General features: G+C 39.3%; 1 protein-coding gene across 1 annotated transcript in view; it reads left to right on the forward strand.

Annotated features, from left to right (window-relative positions):
* Positions 1-18,820, forward strand: part of xkr6a (XK, Kell blood group complex subunit-related family, member 6a) — a 517,053-nt gene extending 498,233 nt beyond the window's left edge. The window contains exon 3 of the mRNA XM_043682445.1: positions 17,785-18,820. Within this exon, the coding sequence (XP_043538380.1) occupies positions 17,785-18,749 (965 nt within the window). The 3' untranslated portion in view covers positions 18,750-18,820. The remainder of the gene's footprint in view (positions 1-17,784) is intronic.
* Positions 18,821-19,163: the final 343 nt, after the last annotated feature.

Raw genomic sequence — 19,163 nt, forward strand, 5'->3', positions numbered from 1 at the left:
GTCATTACCTGGCACTTGTATGCTTTGAATGTTATTTGCCAACTATCAGCCCATGTGAGAAATAGAGAAAGGAGCAGGAGCATTTAGAAGCTCAAAATAAAGGAAACTAACATTTTTGAGCAAGAAAACCCAAAAGCAACTGAAAAATAAGAATAAGCAAGGGAACTTGAATTAATATCAAAAAGCTGGAAAGAAAAGTATTTGTACCAGAAAAGCTTGGACAGTATCTGTAATTGTTTTATTGGACAAATATTATATATATGGCAGATGCTTTGCATAAAAAAGCAATGGAACACAAAGACTCACACTTAGAAGGAAGGCATGCCAGATTTTGCCCCTGCAGGACACTGATACTGGGCATTCCTCCTGATTGAGGATACTGCATCTACCTAGAGCTTCTAATCATTCAGAAGCTGGCAACTTTATCACAATGCAAAAGGCTGTGGCTGTTGCTATGCTGACAGAGTATACCTGGAATCTCAGAGAGAAAGTAAGTATTGTTGGGGAGCAGAGATTATGTGAAGTTGAGAGGAAGTGTGAAGCTCTGGAATTTGGAAGCAAGAGCAGGCAAGATGTTGACTCTTAGTGGCAAGTCTCTATCCTCATGTTTATGTCTCACTTAGGCACAACTAAATCCATATTGTCCAGTTGATATGCAGCAGCACAGTTTCACTAGTCTTGTAGGTCTGCATGACATAAAAGTGGCAGCTGAGGCAAGAAGAGGTTAGTAAGTGGTTGCTAATTGACCAGAGTCTTAAATGGACATTAGATGAGAAAGTTGCTCATGGGTATTCTTGCCTGGAACGTAATTGCATGAAGGCAGTGACTGGAATCGGGTATTAATGACAACTCCCTCATTTTCAAGGCCTCTTGCCTTCTTCCTCAACTTCTGTCAGCCTAGAAGATTTCACACAATGAAATAGTTTGTGTACAAGTTACTAAACAAATGCCTTCAAAAGAATTGTGCTTCAATAAAACATTTAGTCAGATCATTTTGAGATTTTTGGAATTCTTTATCTGTGAAAAAAGATTACTTCTTGTTGCTGTTGCATATTGATATTAACTTTTTCATAATTCTGAGATTTTTTTCCATCTCTTTGCATTCTTAACAAATACCAGAGTCAATGTTACAAAAGATTAATTCTGACATAGTTACTTCTGGTTTCATGGTATTCTTGCATCATTCAATTTCTTAAGATAAAATGCATAACAAAATATATGTTTCTAATTTACAGAAAGTTGCCTAAACTCTGTTGCATATTACATAAATTATCTAATGTTGTTGAATATTGGTTGCTGATACAATACTCAAGAGAACTTGTCTAATTTCAGTTTAATGTTAGAAAATTGCAGAGACAGTGTTCAGAAAATTAGAGACCATCTCTTAAATAGATACTTGGAACTATCTGACATTGGATAAAAGAGAAGGTTACTGTTATAATTTTACTTTTGTAAAGAAAAGAGTACAGAAACATTTTGGGAAAAATTATATATAAATAAGGATAAAGCTAATCAAAATAGAAAAAGTTTCCTCCACTAAGAAGGCATATAATAGTAACAAATTTGAAGCATTAGCAAAGTAAGAAGTTGAATATTAGCTCACTAGTAAGGCTATCAGAATGATTTTTAAAACCTTTAAAATTTGCATTGTGAATGATTAGTTTGTACTCAAAATCTTCACTTCATGGATCTCCTGTCTTGTCTTGTGCTCGGACTATTTTTAGTTTATCTTTTGTTTACTTATTACAAAAGGTAACATTCTGTTATATTAAAAACCACAAAAATTGGTCAAGCATCCTATTGTCAGCATTTAAAATCCAATTAAGTCTCCTCCCCTCCCTGCTTATCCAACTCAGTTAGCATCACCCCGATCACTTCACCTTCACATGCTAACATGGCCTTCCCTTAAGTGCATATATATGATTTGCCTCAACTACTTCCAAATGTAGCAAGTTTTTAATCATTGTCTTCCTGGTGGGTTGATACACAAACAATTTCAGACTGCTGTCTGCAAACACACTGTTTCACCTTAGTTTATTCCCCAATAGTTAGAGAAATGATGACTGTATATTTTAAATCTCCCAGCCTGACTTCACGGCAAGAACCCTTCACAATTCTGAGATTTCTCACCACGTCTTGTTAAGTGATGGGATTCACTGCTAGGATCATCCTAAGGACTGAAATGATTGAAAACAGCAGCAGAGAGTGAGGAATGCTAACAGTTTCATGTAAGCCTAGAAAGATACTTCTATTCCGCCTGATTCTTACTACCTACTAGATTGGCCTGATGGCAAACTCAATTTAGCTTCCTACCAAGATACCAGTTAAAATTACAGTTGAGTCTCTCCAAGACTTCAAAGGAATCCAAAATGTATACTTAAAAAATATTCCCTCTAGACTTTGCCATTTTCTCTGTTGATCCATTTAAAATTCTGATCCAATTTCTCGAAGAAGCTCTAGGATTGGCAAACAGCCTACTGTCTCCATTTATTTTAAAGACTAAAATATAGATTCCTGATCATTTGTGGATTTGCAAGAAGTAGTGTTAAAAAATAGGCACATCACAGACAAATTCATGATGTGCTATTCAACAAGAAAATAATTCAACAAGAAAATAATGTCACCTAGCCAGGTGACTGATCTTTCAGTGGGAAAGTATTTTGGAAACAGTGATCACAACTCCTTAAGTTTTGAGATAGCTATGAATAAGGATAAGTCAGGACATTGCAGCAAGATACAAAATTGGAGGAGGGAAAATTACATCAGTTTTAGGTAGGAGCTAGGGAGTGAAGGGCTTTTGCCCGAAACGTCGATTTTCCTGCTCCTCAGATACTGCCTGACCTGCTGTGCTTTTCCAGCACCACTCTGATCTAGACAGGAGCTAGTGAGTGTTAACTGTTATCAAGCAAGTCTGTACTTGACATGTGAGAATTATTTAAAGACCTGCTGAGGAGAGTTCAGATCCAGCATGTCCCAGTAAGGAGAAGGGACAAAAATGGCAAGGTAAGGGATCCTTGCATAATTAGGGAGGTTGTGAATTTAGCCAAAAAGAAAAAAGAAGCATATGTAAAGTTCATGATGCTAAAATCAGACAGGGCCCATGAGGAATATAAAGAAAGCAGAAAAGAACTCAAGCAGGGAATTAGGAGAGCAAGAAGGGATCATGAAATGACCTTGGCAAGTCATAGTCATAGAGATGTACAGCATGGAAAACAGACCATTCAGTCCAACTCGTCCATGCCGACCAGATATCCTAACATAATCTAGTCCCATTAGCCAGCACTTGGCCCATATCCTTCTAAACCCTTCCTATTCATATACCCATCCAGATTCCTTTAAAATATTGTAATTGTATCAGCCTCCACCACTTCCTCTGGCAGCTCATTCTATACACGCACCACCTGTATGTGAAAAAGTTGCCCCTTAGCTCTCTTTTAAATTTTTCCCCTCTCACCCTATGCCCTTTAGTTCTGGATTCCCCCACTTTAGAAATAAGACCTTGTCTATTTATCCTATCCATGCCCCTATGATTTTATAAACCTCTATAAGGTCACCCCTCAGCCTCCGATGCTCCAGGGCAAACAGCCCCAGCCTATTCAACCTCTCCCTATAGCTCAAATCCTCCAACACTGGCAACATCTTTGTAAATCTTTTTTGAACCTTTTCAAGTTTCACAACATCCTTCCAATAGGTGGGAGCTAAACAGAATCCCAAGGCATTCTATACATACATCAATAACAACAGGATAACTATGAAGAAGGTAGGACCACTCAAGGATAAAGGACTGAACTTCTGCTTGGAGGCAGAGGATGTGGGTGAAATCCTAAATGAGTACTTTGTGTTGGTATTCACCCAGCAGAAGGATACAGAAGATAGTGACATTTGTGTGGAGGATGCTAATATGCTACAGCATTTTGAAGTAGTGTTGGGTTTCTTAAAGAGCATTAAGGTGTGTTGGAATGACTTTTACGGAGATAATAAATTTTCAGGAGACAGCAGAGCTCTTGGCACGTGGCGATTTATTCATCCATTCTGGTACAATACAAGGAGGCCCTCAAGTCTGGTCTCACCGGAAGGGAGAAAGTGAGGTCTGCAGACGCTGGAGATCAAAGCTGAAACTTTATTGCTGGAACAGCACAGCAGGTCAGACAGCATCTAGGGAACAGAAGATTCGACGTTTCGGGCACATGCCCTTCTTCCCCCACTTTACAAGGTGAAGAAGGGCATGTGCCCGAAACGTCGAATCTTCTGTTCCCTAGATGCTGTCTGACCTGCTGTGCTGTTCCAGCAATAAAGTTTCAGCTCTCACCGGAAGGGTTCAATTACCCTCTTAATCAGGACAGATCAGAGGAAATGTCAATGACACTCTAATTTCAAAAACAAATAAAGTGTTTTCTATACATTTACCTTGTAACATTAACATGATGGCACTTACTCCCTCCCCCTGTATACTACTGGTTAATTAGTGCTAGGTTATTCAACTATTATTGGATTTCTAGTACAACACTCTATTAGGGGTCGTAAAAGAAAGAGGTTCCAGTTTGTCTGGGGTTAGGCCACTTTGATTATGGCTAACAGATAGTGCCTAAGGCAACAATCAGGGAAAAGGGCTTTTAGGTTTTGTTTAAACACTTGTACAATGAAAGGGAAGTGGCCACTCCTCCCAGTTCAGAGATTCTTCTCATTTTGTTTAGTTTTAGCTGGGGACCCAGAGAAGCTGCTGGAGTGAAAAGAGGTTGCATGCTTCAGCAAATGATCTCGAGCTGATCCTCTCTGCTATCTCTCTCTCTCTCTTGTGAGAACCTGTGTTTGAATTTACTTTTTGCCAATGGGTCTGTTTATGGAGATGTTGCAGGAAATCGGAACAGCTCCTTGTTAAGTTGTGGGGGATATTGTTTTGATCAGGTTTTCAAATTGTTGTTGTTCTAAATTTTATTTTATTTTGTTTGCGTTTCATTCGGTGGTATGTAAATAATTTCTGTTTTACTTGAAACCAAGTGGTTTGACCAACTGCATCACTCCTGGGATATCCACCTTACATCTGCCTAAAACAACTAGAAAAGTTAGGGTTTGGGCTACCTTCTTAAAATGTTTTGAGGGGGTCTGGCCTGATCCATAACTTTGTTCCTCATCCTTCATTAAATGTAAGGATGTGGAGATGGTTTTGAGCATCTGCAAACAATACATGGACAAATTTACAGTGTTATAAAAAGAAATAATAATCATAATAACGATGATTATGATTCCATGGACCAAAGGTGTCCCCAGGGATTTCAGCCATCCCATGGGCCAACTTCATTGGCTTGAGATTGGGGTTTGTAAGCACCCCTTTTTCTGTTAGTAGCCAATCAAGGTGTATCCTGTTCTTGGTACTGTGGTTTGGATGGCAACCATTTCAGTATTAACCTTATCGAGGTCCTGAGAGGTGTAATTTGCTATCTGTCCTAGGATAGCTGCCATATTGATAGATTCTCTAGCTAGTTTGCCATACCAGGCAAACACAAAGGCAAAGAACATTTTTGTTTCTCTCATGGCTGCCTCAGTGATCTCTCCTGCTGTAGAAATGGCACAATGTAACCTAGGTAAATGACATTGCCCAAGATGGCAGTAGCCATGCATACACTTTGCATTCACACACAAAATAAGTGCCATTGTACATGATAAAATGAGTTATATATTCAAAAAAATCAGTCATGTTTTAAGGTTCCTGCTGACATAAGGTTGGTAAAAGTAAATTTAGATGTCAGCAAAGTAACTATAAAATATTGAATACTACTACTCTGACCTACAGGCCATCTCCAGCTTGAATCTAATAAGGCAAATAGAAGCAACCAGTTTTTCTACCCTTGTTGTGTCCGTAATGGTGACAACTGTTGAGGTATGGGAGATACCAGCCCTCAAAAGCAGGAAAGCTGCAAACTGCTGATAACCATTCTTCTCATGTACTATTAATGTCCACCCTATATAACCTGATCTCTGCAGAAGATTTGTCAGCCATGCAAACCCCAGCCATTGGGGATTCATTTTGGTGAATGATCCATTCTGCCACTTCAGATGCGAGGAAAGGAATTGATCTCAGAAAGATACTGCCCTTTGAATGTATGGGAATGTCTGAACAAACCCAGCAACTGGAGACATTAGTACGATTGGCATAAGCATATGTCATATAGAGGTATATATTAACATTCTTTCTTTACCACGTACCCATTTGTTCTCAGTGGGATCAAAGTCAAGAGAAGCCTTACAGAAGAGTAGCATTTTCATGCTAATTAGTATTATTCTTTAATACAATTACCACAGTGCAACCATGTCACAATCTGTTTTGCAAGATCTTCGAAGTAATATTGATTGTTCGTGAAGTTCTGAGATGATGTTGCTAGAGGGCATGTTGTGATCTGACAGAGAGAAAGAAAAAGAAAATACCAGATTTGCTGATGGCTATTAGTTTCTATATGCCTTTAACTGTACAGGATGTTTCCATTTATCAATTCCATTTTCATTAACAAGCACCATACCTATTACCTGTTAATATTACTTCATAAGGTCCATCGCATCAGGGGCAAATGGCTCTCTTGCTTGAGATTATTTTTACCAGGTTCTTTGCTCCTAGGGCTGGAATTCCTGTTTGTTCTGGGTGTCTCTTGAGATTCCCAGTCTTAGACAAGCTGCTGACCTTCTGCTTGTCCATAAGTATGTGTAAATGCTGACAGAGGGATTTCATGCTTCTTACTTGTTCCTTCCTGTTAGTGAGTTCTGGTCCCCCAGTAATCAGGCCCGAGGGGATTGTTCTTGCCATTCCTGCTATGGGTTCAAAGGGTGTTAGTCCAGTGGCTCTCAAGGGTATTGCTCTCTGGACCATTAAAATGGCTGGTCAGGATGGGGTCCATTTAACCCCTTCTCCTACCTTTGCCTCAGTCAGGGCATTTCTCAGAGTTCTATTCATTCCCTTTACCATACCTGAGCTTTTGGGTGGTAGGGGCTATGATAATTCTGTGTTATTCCTAAGAGTTTGGATGCTTCTTTCAGACATTTGCCTGTAAAGTGGGAGCCTTGGTCTGAATCCAATTGTAGGGGAACTCCCCATCTTTGTATTGTTTCCGTGACAAGTATTCTTGCTACTGTGGTTGCTATAAAATCCCTTGTGAGGAAGGCTTCAACCCATCTATGAACTGGTCAACCATGCAGAATTTTTTATTCTAATTTTGTGGGAATGACCTATAAAGTCCATTTGGATGTGTTTCCATGGTTCCCCTGGATGGGGCTGGTGGCTCTTTTTAATTTTAATTGATAGTCCTGGTTCTGCTTGTGCACATGCAGTATATCACTGACAAAATTTAGCAACATGCTTTCCCATTCCTTTCCATCACAAGCAATTGGATATTAGTTGTAGCATTTTATTCCTCCCTATGTGCGCTAGTCCATGGTAAACATTGCATAGGGTCCGTTGACAGAATGTGGGAACTTACCTTCTTTCTTCCAAACATCAACTGGTGCTAACGCTGCCCCATCTTTAATCCATTCTGTTATTCCCTTGTAAACTAGCTGCTGCTTGCAAACTTAAAATATTCTATTCGTCATCTTTAGTTTCTTGTTTTTTTCACATTTGCTACTGTTATCAATTCCTGTTCTAACATTGCTTTTGCTCCACTGTCTGTGTATTTGTTCCCTTTGTCTGGCCTTTGGATCTTTCTGAGTGTTTTAATTTTAATTACTGTGCCTCTTTTGATTCAATAGCTGCTTCCACTAGAGTCTCATATTGAATTGTACTTCCACTTGAGGTAATATAGCCTCACCTTGCTGATGCCATCATGTAGTCGTGGACCACACAAAAGAGGTATCTATGTCTGTGTGGATGTTAACCCTTTACTCTTTTCCTAGATGGAGGACAGCATTAAATGCTTTTAGTTCAGCTACCTGTGTGAAGTGACATCCATCTATCCTTTCTCCTGCAAAGGTTCCCTTTTAAATTAACCACAGCCCCCACCATCCAGACCTCACAGTCATTATACTTCTGTGCCCCATCTACAAGCATGTATTTCACGTTCGGCCCCTCTCATGGCTCTTCCTTAACTCGACACTGTCTCTCTTCTTCCTGCTCCATGAGAGGGATACAATCGTGTGTCTCTCCTTCCTGATGTACATAGCTTGCTGGGTTCTCTCTATTGTTTTTAGCCACTTCAACATGCTTATCTCCTGGCAATGGTGCGGCTTCCCATTTGGCTCACCAACCTGTCTGTAACACCTCTCAGTCTGCCAGCTTCCAATAGCTAGACTATACTGTGTGGGGAATATAATATCACCTTCCCCAGTTGTGTCAAGAGAGAGGATGTTTTTAGTGCCCAGGTAGCACTGATATTGTTAAGGAGGCATGCAATCCTTAACTTCCTAAATCTAAACTGGTGAGTCCATTTAATTTCTGCTTCTTGCACATCAATTATGGCTCCAATTTGTTTCAATAAAGCTATCCCCAATACTACCTTCATTATTTTTGCACACATAAATATGAGCATTAATTATATAATCATCAATTCTCATATCAATCAGTTGGCTCAGAGTGGCCGTTTGAGTCCCACCACTTACACCCTGTACTTTCACAGTTTTATTTGTTAAAGATAAATGCGGATCTGCAGTAGAGATATAGGCTCTGGTATCTATTAACATGCTGCACTGCCAGCCCCCTAATAGTGCATCAATATATATCAGGTAAAAACAATGACTGCAGATGCTGGAAACCAGATTTTGGATTAGTGGTGCTGGAAGAGCACAGCAGTTCAGGCAGCATCCAAGGAGCTTTGAAACCGACGTTTCGGGCAAAAGCCCTTAATCAGGAAAAAAGGCAGTGAGCCTCCGAGGACATGGAGGTCCTGGGCCTCCTTCACCGCCGCTCCCTCACCATCACCCATTGTACTCTATGCTACTTTCTCCCCATCCCCACCCTCCCCTAGCTTATCTCTTCATGCTTCAGGCTCACTGCCTTTATTCCTGATGAAGGGCTTTTGCCCGAAACGTCGATTTCAAAGCTCCTTGGATGCTGCCTGAACTGCTGTGCTCTTCCAGCACCACTAATCCAGAATCAATATATATCAGGTTATCCCATTCCCTTTCTCTGTGGGATGCTAATAGTCATTGGTCCCTGATTAGTTTCTGAAATTCGTCTGCAGTTAATTGTCAGCCTGTTCATTCCTGTTGCCATTGGTGACCGGCTGGAGATTACTCTGCATCTGTCCACACCTAGTAAGGTAACCAAACTGAGGCAACCTGAATATCATGTATATGCATTTCTTCTTTGTTAATCTATTTACATAATTTGCTTTAAGATTCAATATTTTTCAGATTCAGGTTCCTTAATATGTGTTTGTTTTTTATCCTCCAGTTTTATTTCCACAGATTACTTCAGTCAGTAGCAGTAAAATAACATCATGCATGGACTAAAAATTTCTGAAAAATAAATAGTATCCATCCATTCCACATCAAGCAGAATGTATGAATTAGTATTGATCCAATACAGATTAAAAAGGAGATGGGGAATAAATTCCTGCATATAATTACATCATCCATCTCTCCTCCACCTGCAAGGAAATGAATATGTTATATTTCTAGCAATAGAAAAGCCCACCTCCTTTGTTAAATTCTCCCTTTTTAAAAACACATTGCCCAGAGAGAATTGCAATTTTCAACTTCGATATTTTTACACCAAAGTACATTTGCAATGAGTAAATCTTATAATCCAGAATTGTGTGTTAAAACAATGTTTTGAAGTCCATTCTGGCCTGAAAATGAAATTCCAAACATGATAATCTAAACACAAGATTCCTGAGATTAAAATTTACCCAAGCTTCTTTCCTCCTGTTTATGTTTGAGACAGTTCTGGTGTCTGTCCTGTATATATTTATTGGCGCAGGCTTTTGTTTTTGAGACATTTAAGGAGTAGGAGATAAGTTATGTCTTTTTTGATTTTCAATTCCTTTTCAATCAATTGTGACCAATTCTAAGAAATTTTTACCATGCTTTAAGACACAAATTCCAAATCAACAATTTATATTAGTTTTTTTTTCACAACCGTGACTCGTTCCCTTAAAGTGATGTCATTTTAATAATGTATGTTCCAAACTTAATACAGATATATGCACTGCAATTTCAAATCATCATATATTCCCAAAATACAAAGTATCTCCAGATTTTGAGCTCCAGACAACAAAACCATACGAGTTATACAAGACAATGTAAAGCAACCAACGAGCAAAGGTGCATTCAAACCAGACCACAAAGAGTTAACAGTGTACTCAGAAACCAGTCACTCTTCCTTTTGCTCACAGTTTTTCCAACAGCTCTATACTGTTTGTCTCTCAAGACTAATTCCTCGATTTTTTTGTGTATTCTTTCACACCTCGATGGTTTCTTCACCCCAATATTTCTTTTTTTTTGTGTAGCCCTTAGCGCTCCAGTGGTTTTGTCACCCCAGTATTTTTACATGCGCCCCTTAAATTACCACACCCTTTAGCACTGCTCTCTCCGTATTTGCTCCAACTGTGTTCTGACTTATAAGCACATTTACACACTGAGTGCCATCTGTCTAAAGAGTGGTAAATTAAAATACTCACCAACTCTGCTGTTCCTAGCACATAGGTGTCAGGCAGAATACCCTATTTGCAGTAGAGTGTTTCAAAACTGCTGGAATAAATTTTATGAAGATAATAAACTTGCAAGAGTCAGCAGAGCTCAAGGCACATAGTAATTTATTCATACATTCTACTGTTACAATATAGGAAGAGGCCAAAGACGTCCCTCAAATCTGGCCTTGACACAAGAGTTCAATTACCCTCTTAATCAGATTGGAAGTCAATGACACTTTAATTTCAAATACAAGTAAAATGTCTTCATACAGTTTTCTTGTAATATTAACATGGCAGCACATACTCCCTCCCCCTGTACACTATTGGTTAGTTAGTGCTGGGTTGTTCACCTATGGGTTTCGACTATAACACTCTAATAGTAGACTTGTTGCTGTTATCTGAATGGGCACCTTTTGATTTGTGGGAAACTAATGGTACTTATGAATTTTTATCTCTGAACAGTTGTTTTGTTCAGGACTGTAACAGAGTCTTCAATGAGATTTCCCATCATTCCAACTCTCTCAACCTCTCTCCTTGATAAGCGATAGAGAGTCCTTTCTCTATTATCTATTACTTGTAATTAGTTCTTAAACCTTTCTTTCTAATATTTTGTTTAGTGATTTATAATTATATAAATATTTGTGTATGTGTTAAGTTTATAATTTATTAGAAAACTATATCTGTGATTTTCTTGAAGAATCTTAATTAAAGCCTACTTGTGGTATTATAACTGATTGATTAGAAAAACCTTAAATGAAATAACTTATGAAATGTTCTTATTGTTAGGGTAGCAAAAACTGTTGCACATTCAATCTTACTGAGGAAACATTGTTCTCTGCTGAGAAAACATTAAACAAATGTTTCTCACGTTTTGTAATTTCTGTTAAACATGTAATGCAAAGCTTCTTGGGGTGTTGTCGGTCATTTTTGCTGTACTGTAATGGACTTAGCCATCACAAGATGGATAAGTCCTTAGGGCCCAATGGTATCTGCCCCAGGTTATTCAGAGAGGCAAGAGAGGAGATTGCCAGGGCCATGACCAAGATCTTTGTATCTTCACTAGCCACTGGTGAGGTCCCATAGGACATGTGAGTAGCTAATGTTGTGACTCTGTTCAAGAAGGGAATAAGGGAATAAGCTGGGAAGCTATTACAGAGAATTCTCTGGGATGTATTTGAAAAAGTATGGCCTAATTAGGGACAGTTAGCATGGCTTTGTGCAGGTTGGGTCATATCTTACTAACCTGATTTAATTTTTCGAGGTGACAAAAGTGATTGATGAGGATAGAGTAGTGGATGTTGTCTACATGGATTGAGATACATGGGATCCATGGTGACTTGGCCGCATGGATTCAAAATTGGCTTGCCCTTAGAACACAGAGAGTATTTGGTGGAAGGGTTTTTTTCAGGCTGGAAATTGTGACAAGTGGTGTTCCACAGGGATCGGAACTGAGACCTCTGCTGTTTATGATAATTGACTTGATAGATGGGTTAGTAAGTTTACAGATGATACAGAGATCAGTGGAATTATGGATAGTATAGAAGATTGACAATGCATTCAGGGGGATATAGATCAGTTGCAGTAATGGGCGGAGAAATGGCACATGGAGTTTAATCTGTATAAGTGTGAGGCGCTGCACTTTGGGAGATCAAATGTTAAAGAATAGTATGCATTTAATGGCAGAACCCTGAACAGCATTGATGTACAGAGGGATCTTGGGGTTCAAGTCCATAGCTCCCTGAAAGTGACCATGCAAATAGCTTCGATAGGATGCCTGCTTTTATTGGTCAGGGAATTGAGTACAAGAGTCAGGATGTCAGTTGCAGCCTTAGAAGACATTGGTTAGGCCACACTTAGAGTATTGCGTTCTATTCTGGTTGCCACATTACAGGAAGGATATAGAGGCTTTGGATAGATGCAGAAGAGATTTACCAGAATGCTGCCTGGGTTAAAGGTTATGATCTATAAGAAGAGGCTAGAAAAACTGAGGTTGTTTCTCTTGATAGGTTATGAGATACAGAGATAGAGTTGATAGCCAGAATCTTTTTCCTAGCTTTGAAATGTCTAAAACTAGGGGGCATGCATTTAAGGTGAGAGGGGGCAAGTTCAAAGGAGATGTGAGGGCAGATTTTTTTACACAGAGAGTAGTAGGAATTTGGAACACACTGCCGGGGTGGTAGTGGAGGTAGATACAATAGAAGCTTTTAGGTAAGCAGATGAATATGCAAGGAATGGAGGAATATGGGAGAGGATAAAGAAGGTCAAGCAGCATCAGAAGAGAAGGGGACTCTACTCTTCAGGTCGGAACCTTTAATCGGGACAGCTGATGAAAATTTCTGACCAGAAATGTTGATTCTCCATCTCCTCTGATGCTGCTTGACATGCTGTGCTTTTCCCAACTCAATTCTTTATCCACTCTAACTCTCCAGCATCTGCAGTACTCACTGTCTCTATGGAATGATATGGCAGGCAGAAGGCATAATGTTCGGCACAACATCAGGGCCAAAGGGCCTATTCCTGTGCTATTGTTCTATGTTCTAAAATGTTTAAGCATTGTGATGTTAGGTCCCGGGGGAAAAAAAAGAATGAATGGATGTTTACTGTTCTGTGATCTCAATGCCACTGGGGAACTCATAGAAATCTACCTTTAGAAATACATGTTGGAAACTAATCTAAAGAAATGTAACAATCTGCAACATTTTCTGGATCATCATAAATGGTTTTGTATGTTTGAGAAGATTTGTTGATTGTGGTTTTAACTTCTGTCATTTCTCAGATTATTTTTAATAATTAATTCAATGTTTATGATTACAAATTAAGTGTTAATCTGGATTAGATGCAAGGAGCACATTTAGTATATGCTTTGCAGTTTTAATATTTTCCAAACTAATCTGTTAAAATCACACAAATTTTAGAATTTGGTGCATTGAAGTGAAGAATTTACGTGCCATTTTATTTTACCACCGCTGTTGACATTCATCCTCGTCATTATTATTTTATAAATTCAAATATATATATTCGTTAAAGGAGACAAATCTTAGAAAAATGTCTATTTGATAATATCCCAGGCAATTTTAATTTTAGTGGATCAAAGGTAAAACCTATATAGTTACCAAAGCATAATTTTGTATTAATATAATGAAGCGACATTAATTTGAAAATGTTATGCAGCCAGATCATCTGGTCTCCAAATCCCTAAAGACAAATCTGAAGATGAGTGTTGGTACCCTGTGATTGTCAAGTTCAATTTCCTATGGGCAATTTCCCTGCCACCTAGCAACCTCCATGAATGTCCCTGACTCTAATCTAGAATTTGTTTTGGGAATAATCCTCAGGATTTAGCTATCCAGTCATCAGGAAATATTAGACTGATCTAAACCTCATATAACACCTGTGTAACCAAGAACTGATCCCTGCATTAACAACCTGACTAACTCCTCAAACACCCAACAACACCTGGCCACACTGCTCAATCACGAACAATCCCAAATCCTCCCAAATACCACACTGCTAACCTGACTCAACCCAGCTACCTCTTAAATATCTGATTAATCCTTTACTCAATATGACATGTCTATACCCTGAACTATCTCACCCACCAACCACCTCATCCACCCTAACCTATCTACTAATCCATATATCCAACTCACTTACTAACCACTTCACCCACATAACCACTTACCCTATTATTTTGTACCCCTCTTTGAAACTTCCCTACATACTATTTCACCCACTTAGCCATCTTACCTACTCACTTACTCAACCAATTCACTGACTCAATGATCCATTCACTAGTATTGCAACTGAACTTTTAGACTTATTGCCATAAATAGGGAATGTGTTCTTTCTCTCAACTTTACTTTGCTCCAACAAAGTTCTCCAAAGGACCCTGTATAGTGCTTACCTGTGACAAATTGAGTCAGAAGATCCCAAAATAAATGCACGATAACATTAAAATTGGGATGATTTGGAGGTGCCGGTGTTGGACTGGGGTACAAAGTTAAAAATCACACAACACCAGGTTATAGGCCAACAGGTTTATTTGGAAGTACTAGCTTTGGGAGCGCTGCTCCTTATCAGTGGAGTATAAGATCATAAGATACAGGCTTTATAGCAAAAGTTGATATTATATATTGAAAAAGACCTGGATTGTTTGTTAAGTCTTTCATCTTTTAGAATGAACATGTTGATTTCAATTCTTTCATATGTAAATCACAGAACTTTTTTAAAGTTACATTCTCAACTGAACTTTAACAATTGGTGTCCTGTCGGCCCAGTTAATGCACTGAGGGTGTGAGGTGTTTGTGTGAGACTGTGCCACAATGTTCAGACTGATTCTAATCTAAAAAAAATTGGATTTACAGATTCTTACATGGATTTATGCAGTTTTTTGAGTAAAATAAAATGTAATTCTGCAAGTACAAATTCACGCAATAAACTTATATGTGTGTGTGCATGTGGGTGTGTCGGGAGGGTGGTTTTATGAGTGTCTGTGAGAGAGCATGTGAATGTGTGTGAGTGTAAAAGGATATAAGTCTGAGAGGGTACATGTGTGCGTGAGTATGGGAGTATATGTGTGAGCGTATGAGAGAGAGCTTGTGTATGAGAGAGGATCTGCGTGAGTATATGGGTCTGTAAATCTACAAGAGGGATTTATAGAATCTTACATGGATTTGTGCAGTTTTTGAACAAAATAAAATGTAATTCTGCAAGTACAAATTCACCCCTCAAACTTATGTGTGTGCGCATGTGGCGGGGGGGCGGGGGGGGGGGATGCGGTGGTTATGAGCGTCTGTGAGAGAGTGTGTGTATGTGTGTGAGTGTGAGTGTAAAGGAGTATAAGTCTGTGAGAAGGTGCGTGTGTGCATTCAAGTGTGGGAGTGTATGTGTGAGCAAATGAGAGAGAGCTTGTGTATGAGAGAGGATCTGCAGAGGTGTATAGGTCTGTAGGAGTGTGTGTGTGTATGTGTCTATGTGTGTGTGTAGTGCAGTGGGGTCACCTGTAATGTGACATGAACCCAAGGTCCCAGTTGAGGCCATCCCCATGGGGACCCATGAGTTCAGTGCCCATGGGGATGGCCTCAACCGGGACCTTGGGTTCATGCCACACTACAGGGTGACCCCATTGCACTACACACGCACTTACAGACCCATACATTCATGCACAATAACGCCAAAAGTTCTATGATTTACATGTGAAAGAACTGAAACCAACATATTCATTCTAAAAGGTGAGAAACTTAACAAACAATCCAGGTCTTTCTCAATATATAATTTCAGTTACATCACACTGTAAACTTTTGCCGTAAAGCCTGTGTCTTATGATCTTATACTCCACAACCACCTGATGAATGAGCAAAGCTCAAAAAGCTCATGCTTCCAAATAAACCTTTTGGCCTATAACCTGGTGTTGTGATTTTTAATCAAGTTGGGAGTTATTGAGTGTTGCAGCAATCTGACCATCATCAGTTCTGCTAGGAAGATCTGGGCCTTCCAACTTCAACCGAGACAGATTCCTTTTCTGAGAACTAAATATATAAAGAATAAGTGTCATTGAATGGAATTAGATATTTTAACCTACTCTAAAGATTCAAATGAAGTCCTGAATTAAATGATTGCACCTGTATGGTTTAGCTATGTTGTTTAGATTTTGCATTTTGTCTTCAAATTACTTTCTTGTATGCTAATGAGACAAACTACTTCATATTTTTAGTTAATTTGTATGAGTTTGTTTTAATACAGCACAAGTTATCAAGTTTGTTATTTATAATACAATACTATATCCATAATGTATGTGATCTTCATACTTTAGCTTAATGGGATTATTTTTTGATAAATAACCTGTAATTTAGATAGTCTGAATCTCATATTTTACAGCATTCTCCAGAGGTTGGGTTTTGATTTCTTCAAGTCAAAATAACTATGCTGGGAGTAGCAGACTTTTTCAATACAGAGGAACCTCGATTATCCGAATACCAATTATGCGAAGGAGATCTCGAGGTCCCGATGGAAACATTACATCAAAGATGTGTTTCCAACAGTGATTGCGTCTTTTGTTTATAGGGATTAAATAGGCACAGTCTCTAAATAACTGACCTCCCGCCCTCTCTCTCCCCACACTTTCCCTGGTGTTCTACAGAGGGGTGTACCCTAAACCCTCCTTCCCCAGATAATCTCTCTAACATTGTCTTGTACAGGCCAAACATGGAACCTCTCAAAACGTTGCAGTAAAAGGGTGTGTGAGCACGCTATTTAGAGACTTACCCCACACAGGCAGCTGCAGCAGCAGTCTTATTGTGGGTGTACAGTCCGGCTGCCCCGGAGAGGGGGTGGTGGCAGACGGTGTTTGGAGGCTGGGCAGTGTTGGACAGGATTGGGGAGTGGGGTGGGGCGATTTTGGACGGGGTTGGGGAGTGGGGAGGCAATGTTGGCCCGGATTGGAGAGCGGGGGGGCAGTGTTGGATGGAGAGGTTGGACAGAGAGCAGTGCTGGGGGGCAGGGGCTCGCACACTGTAACCTGCTGCCATCTCCTGAACAGGAGCAGACTTTAAAAATTCCGAGCGCCAGAGGAAAGACATTTAATCAATTAACCGAATAATTGATTATCTGACCGAAATAGTGCCCACCCATCTCGTTCGAATAATCGAAGTTCCCCTGTACTTTAGAATGCAACTTTAACATTTAAAATACAACTTCAAAGGTTTATTTTACAAGCTTGAGTTTGTTTTACTGAAACTCCAGTAAAGTTAATAATTAATAAAAAGTTAATTCAAATATTTTACAAATTCTGATTTTGCAGTCTATGTACTAGAAGACTTAAATTTTGTTGTTTGCTCGTAAAGATCTGCACAATCCAGTTACACTGTCACTTGGTTTTAGTTGCATCATCGCAAATTACCACATTACTGGATTTGTTCACAAAACCTAGAAGATAAAATTGAAAAAAGTTGTGAAAGAATCTATGTTTCTGTTAATAATGATTTTAACTCTTCATTTAGATTGAGAAAATCGAAACAGTGTATCAGGCACATTACGGTTATTTATGTAAATTTATATTTCTACATTTGTGCACAGATTTTCATCCTGATTCCACTTTTTTCACTAGATATACTGGAACCAGAGAATTTAGTGCTGTAATTATTATAACCATGTTTTCTCTCTGTCATGCCAGGTTTGTCCTCTATGGCCTCCCTGATGTCCCTTGCCTGGGTGCTAGCTTCATACCACAAATTGCTGCGGGACTCCAGGGATGACAAAAAAAGCATGAGCTACAGAGGTGCCCTAATCCACATCTTTTGGCGTTTGTTTACCATATCATCCAGAGTCATTTCTTTTGCATTGTTTGCTTCTATTTTTCAGTTATATTTTGGAATATTTGTAGTTGTGCACTGGTGTGCAATGGCATTCTGGATCATTCATGGAGGAACAGATTTCTGCATGTCCAAGTGGGAGGAAATTCTGTTCAATATGGTGATAGGAATCGTATACATATTCTGCTGGTTTAATGTCAAAGAAGGCCGGACACGATATCGAATGTTTGCCTATTATACTGTAATCTTGACAGAAAATGCTGCCTTGACTTTTCTTTGGTATCTTTACAGAGATCCCACAACCACTGACTTTTATGCCATAACTGCACTGTGTACAGTTTTTATTAGTTTTGTTGCCGGGGCAGCATTCATGTTCCTGTATTATGGTTTACTTCATCCCATGGGACCACGGACAAGGATCCTTGCCAGTTCTTGCTGTGCTGAACTCCTCTGGGGAATCCCTCTGCCTCCAGAGCTGGAGGCCATGGCAACAACGCCAGCAGCACCTAGAGGATCCCAGACTACACCAACCAGAGTGGCAGGTGATCAAGAGGAGGAGGATGCAGCAGAGACCTGCCTGCCTGTATTCCAAGTGCGACCCACAGTGCCACTTACACCATCAGGCCGACCCTACCTACCGGAGGGACCAATCATCAAGATTGACATGCCAAGGAAAAGATATCCTGCCTGGGATGCCCACTTTGTAGACAGAAGGCTGAGGAGAACAGTTAATATATTACAGTATGTAACTCCCACATCTGTAGGTATTAGGTATAGAGATGGGCCACTTGTATATGAGCTGCTACAGTATGAATCTTCACTTTAAAGCTTCACCCACTGATACTGACAAAGAAGTAATTATGTTTACGTCAGGCACTCAGACACTCTCATACAACTCCCAAAACACAAAGCTCACAGATATGTTTTCCTTTTCCTGGTAGCTGTCTGTATATAAAGATATTATATATGTTTTGTAAGTAACAAAAAAAGTGAAAAAAATCTTTTTACATGGCAAAATACAGTATTTATACTGTATATTTAATGATAAAAGTCTTCATTAGGAATTTCCAACAGTTACTTAAAAAGTCACAAATACCAGTGCATACATGCACACGTACAGACACAGATACAGCATAAGTAATACATTTACATACACTCCATTTACCTGTATGCAGAACATTTAAGGACTGACGGTAGGTGGGACTGAAAAAGCAAATCATACAACATCAATTAATAAGAA

Source organism: Chiloscyllium plagiosum, chromosome 3 (genome assembly GCF_004010195.1).
Source record: "Chiloscyllium plagiosum isolate BGI_BamShark_2017 chromosome 3, ASM401019v2, whole genome shotgun sequence".
NCBI lineage: Eukaryota > Metazoa > Chordata > Chondrichthyes > Orectolobiformes > Hemiscylliidae > Chiloscyllium > Chiloscyllium plagiosum.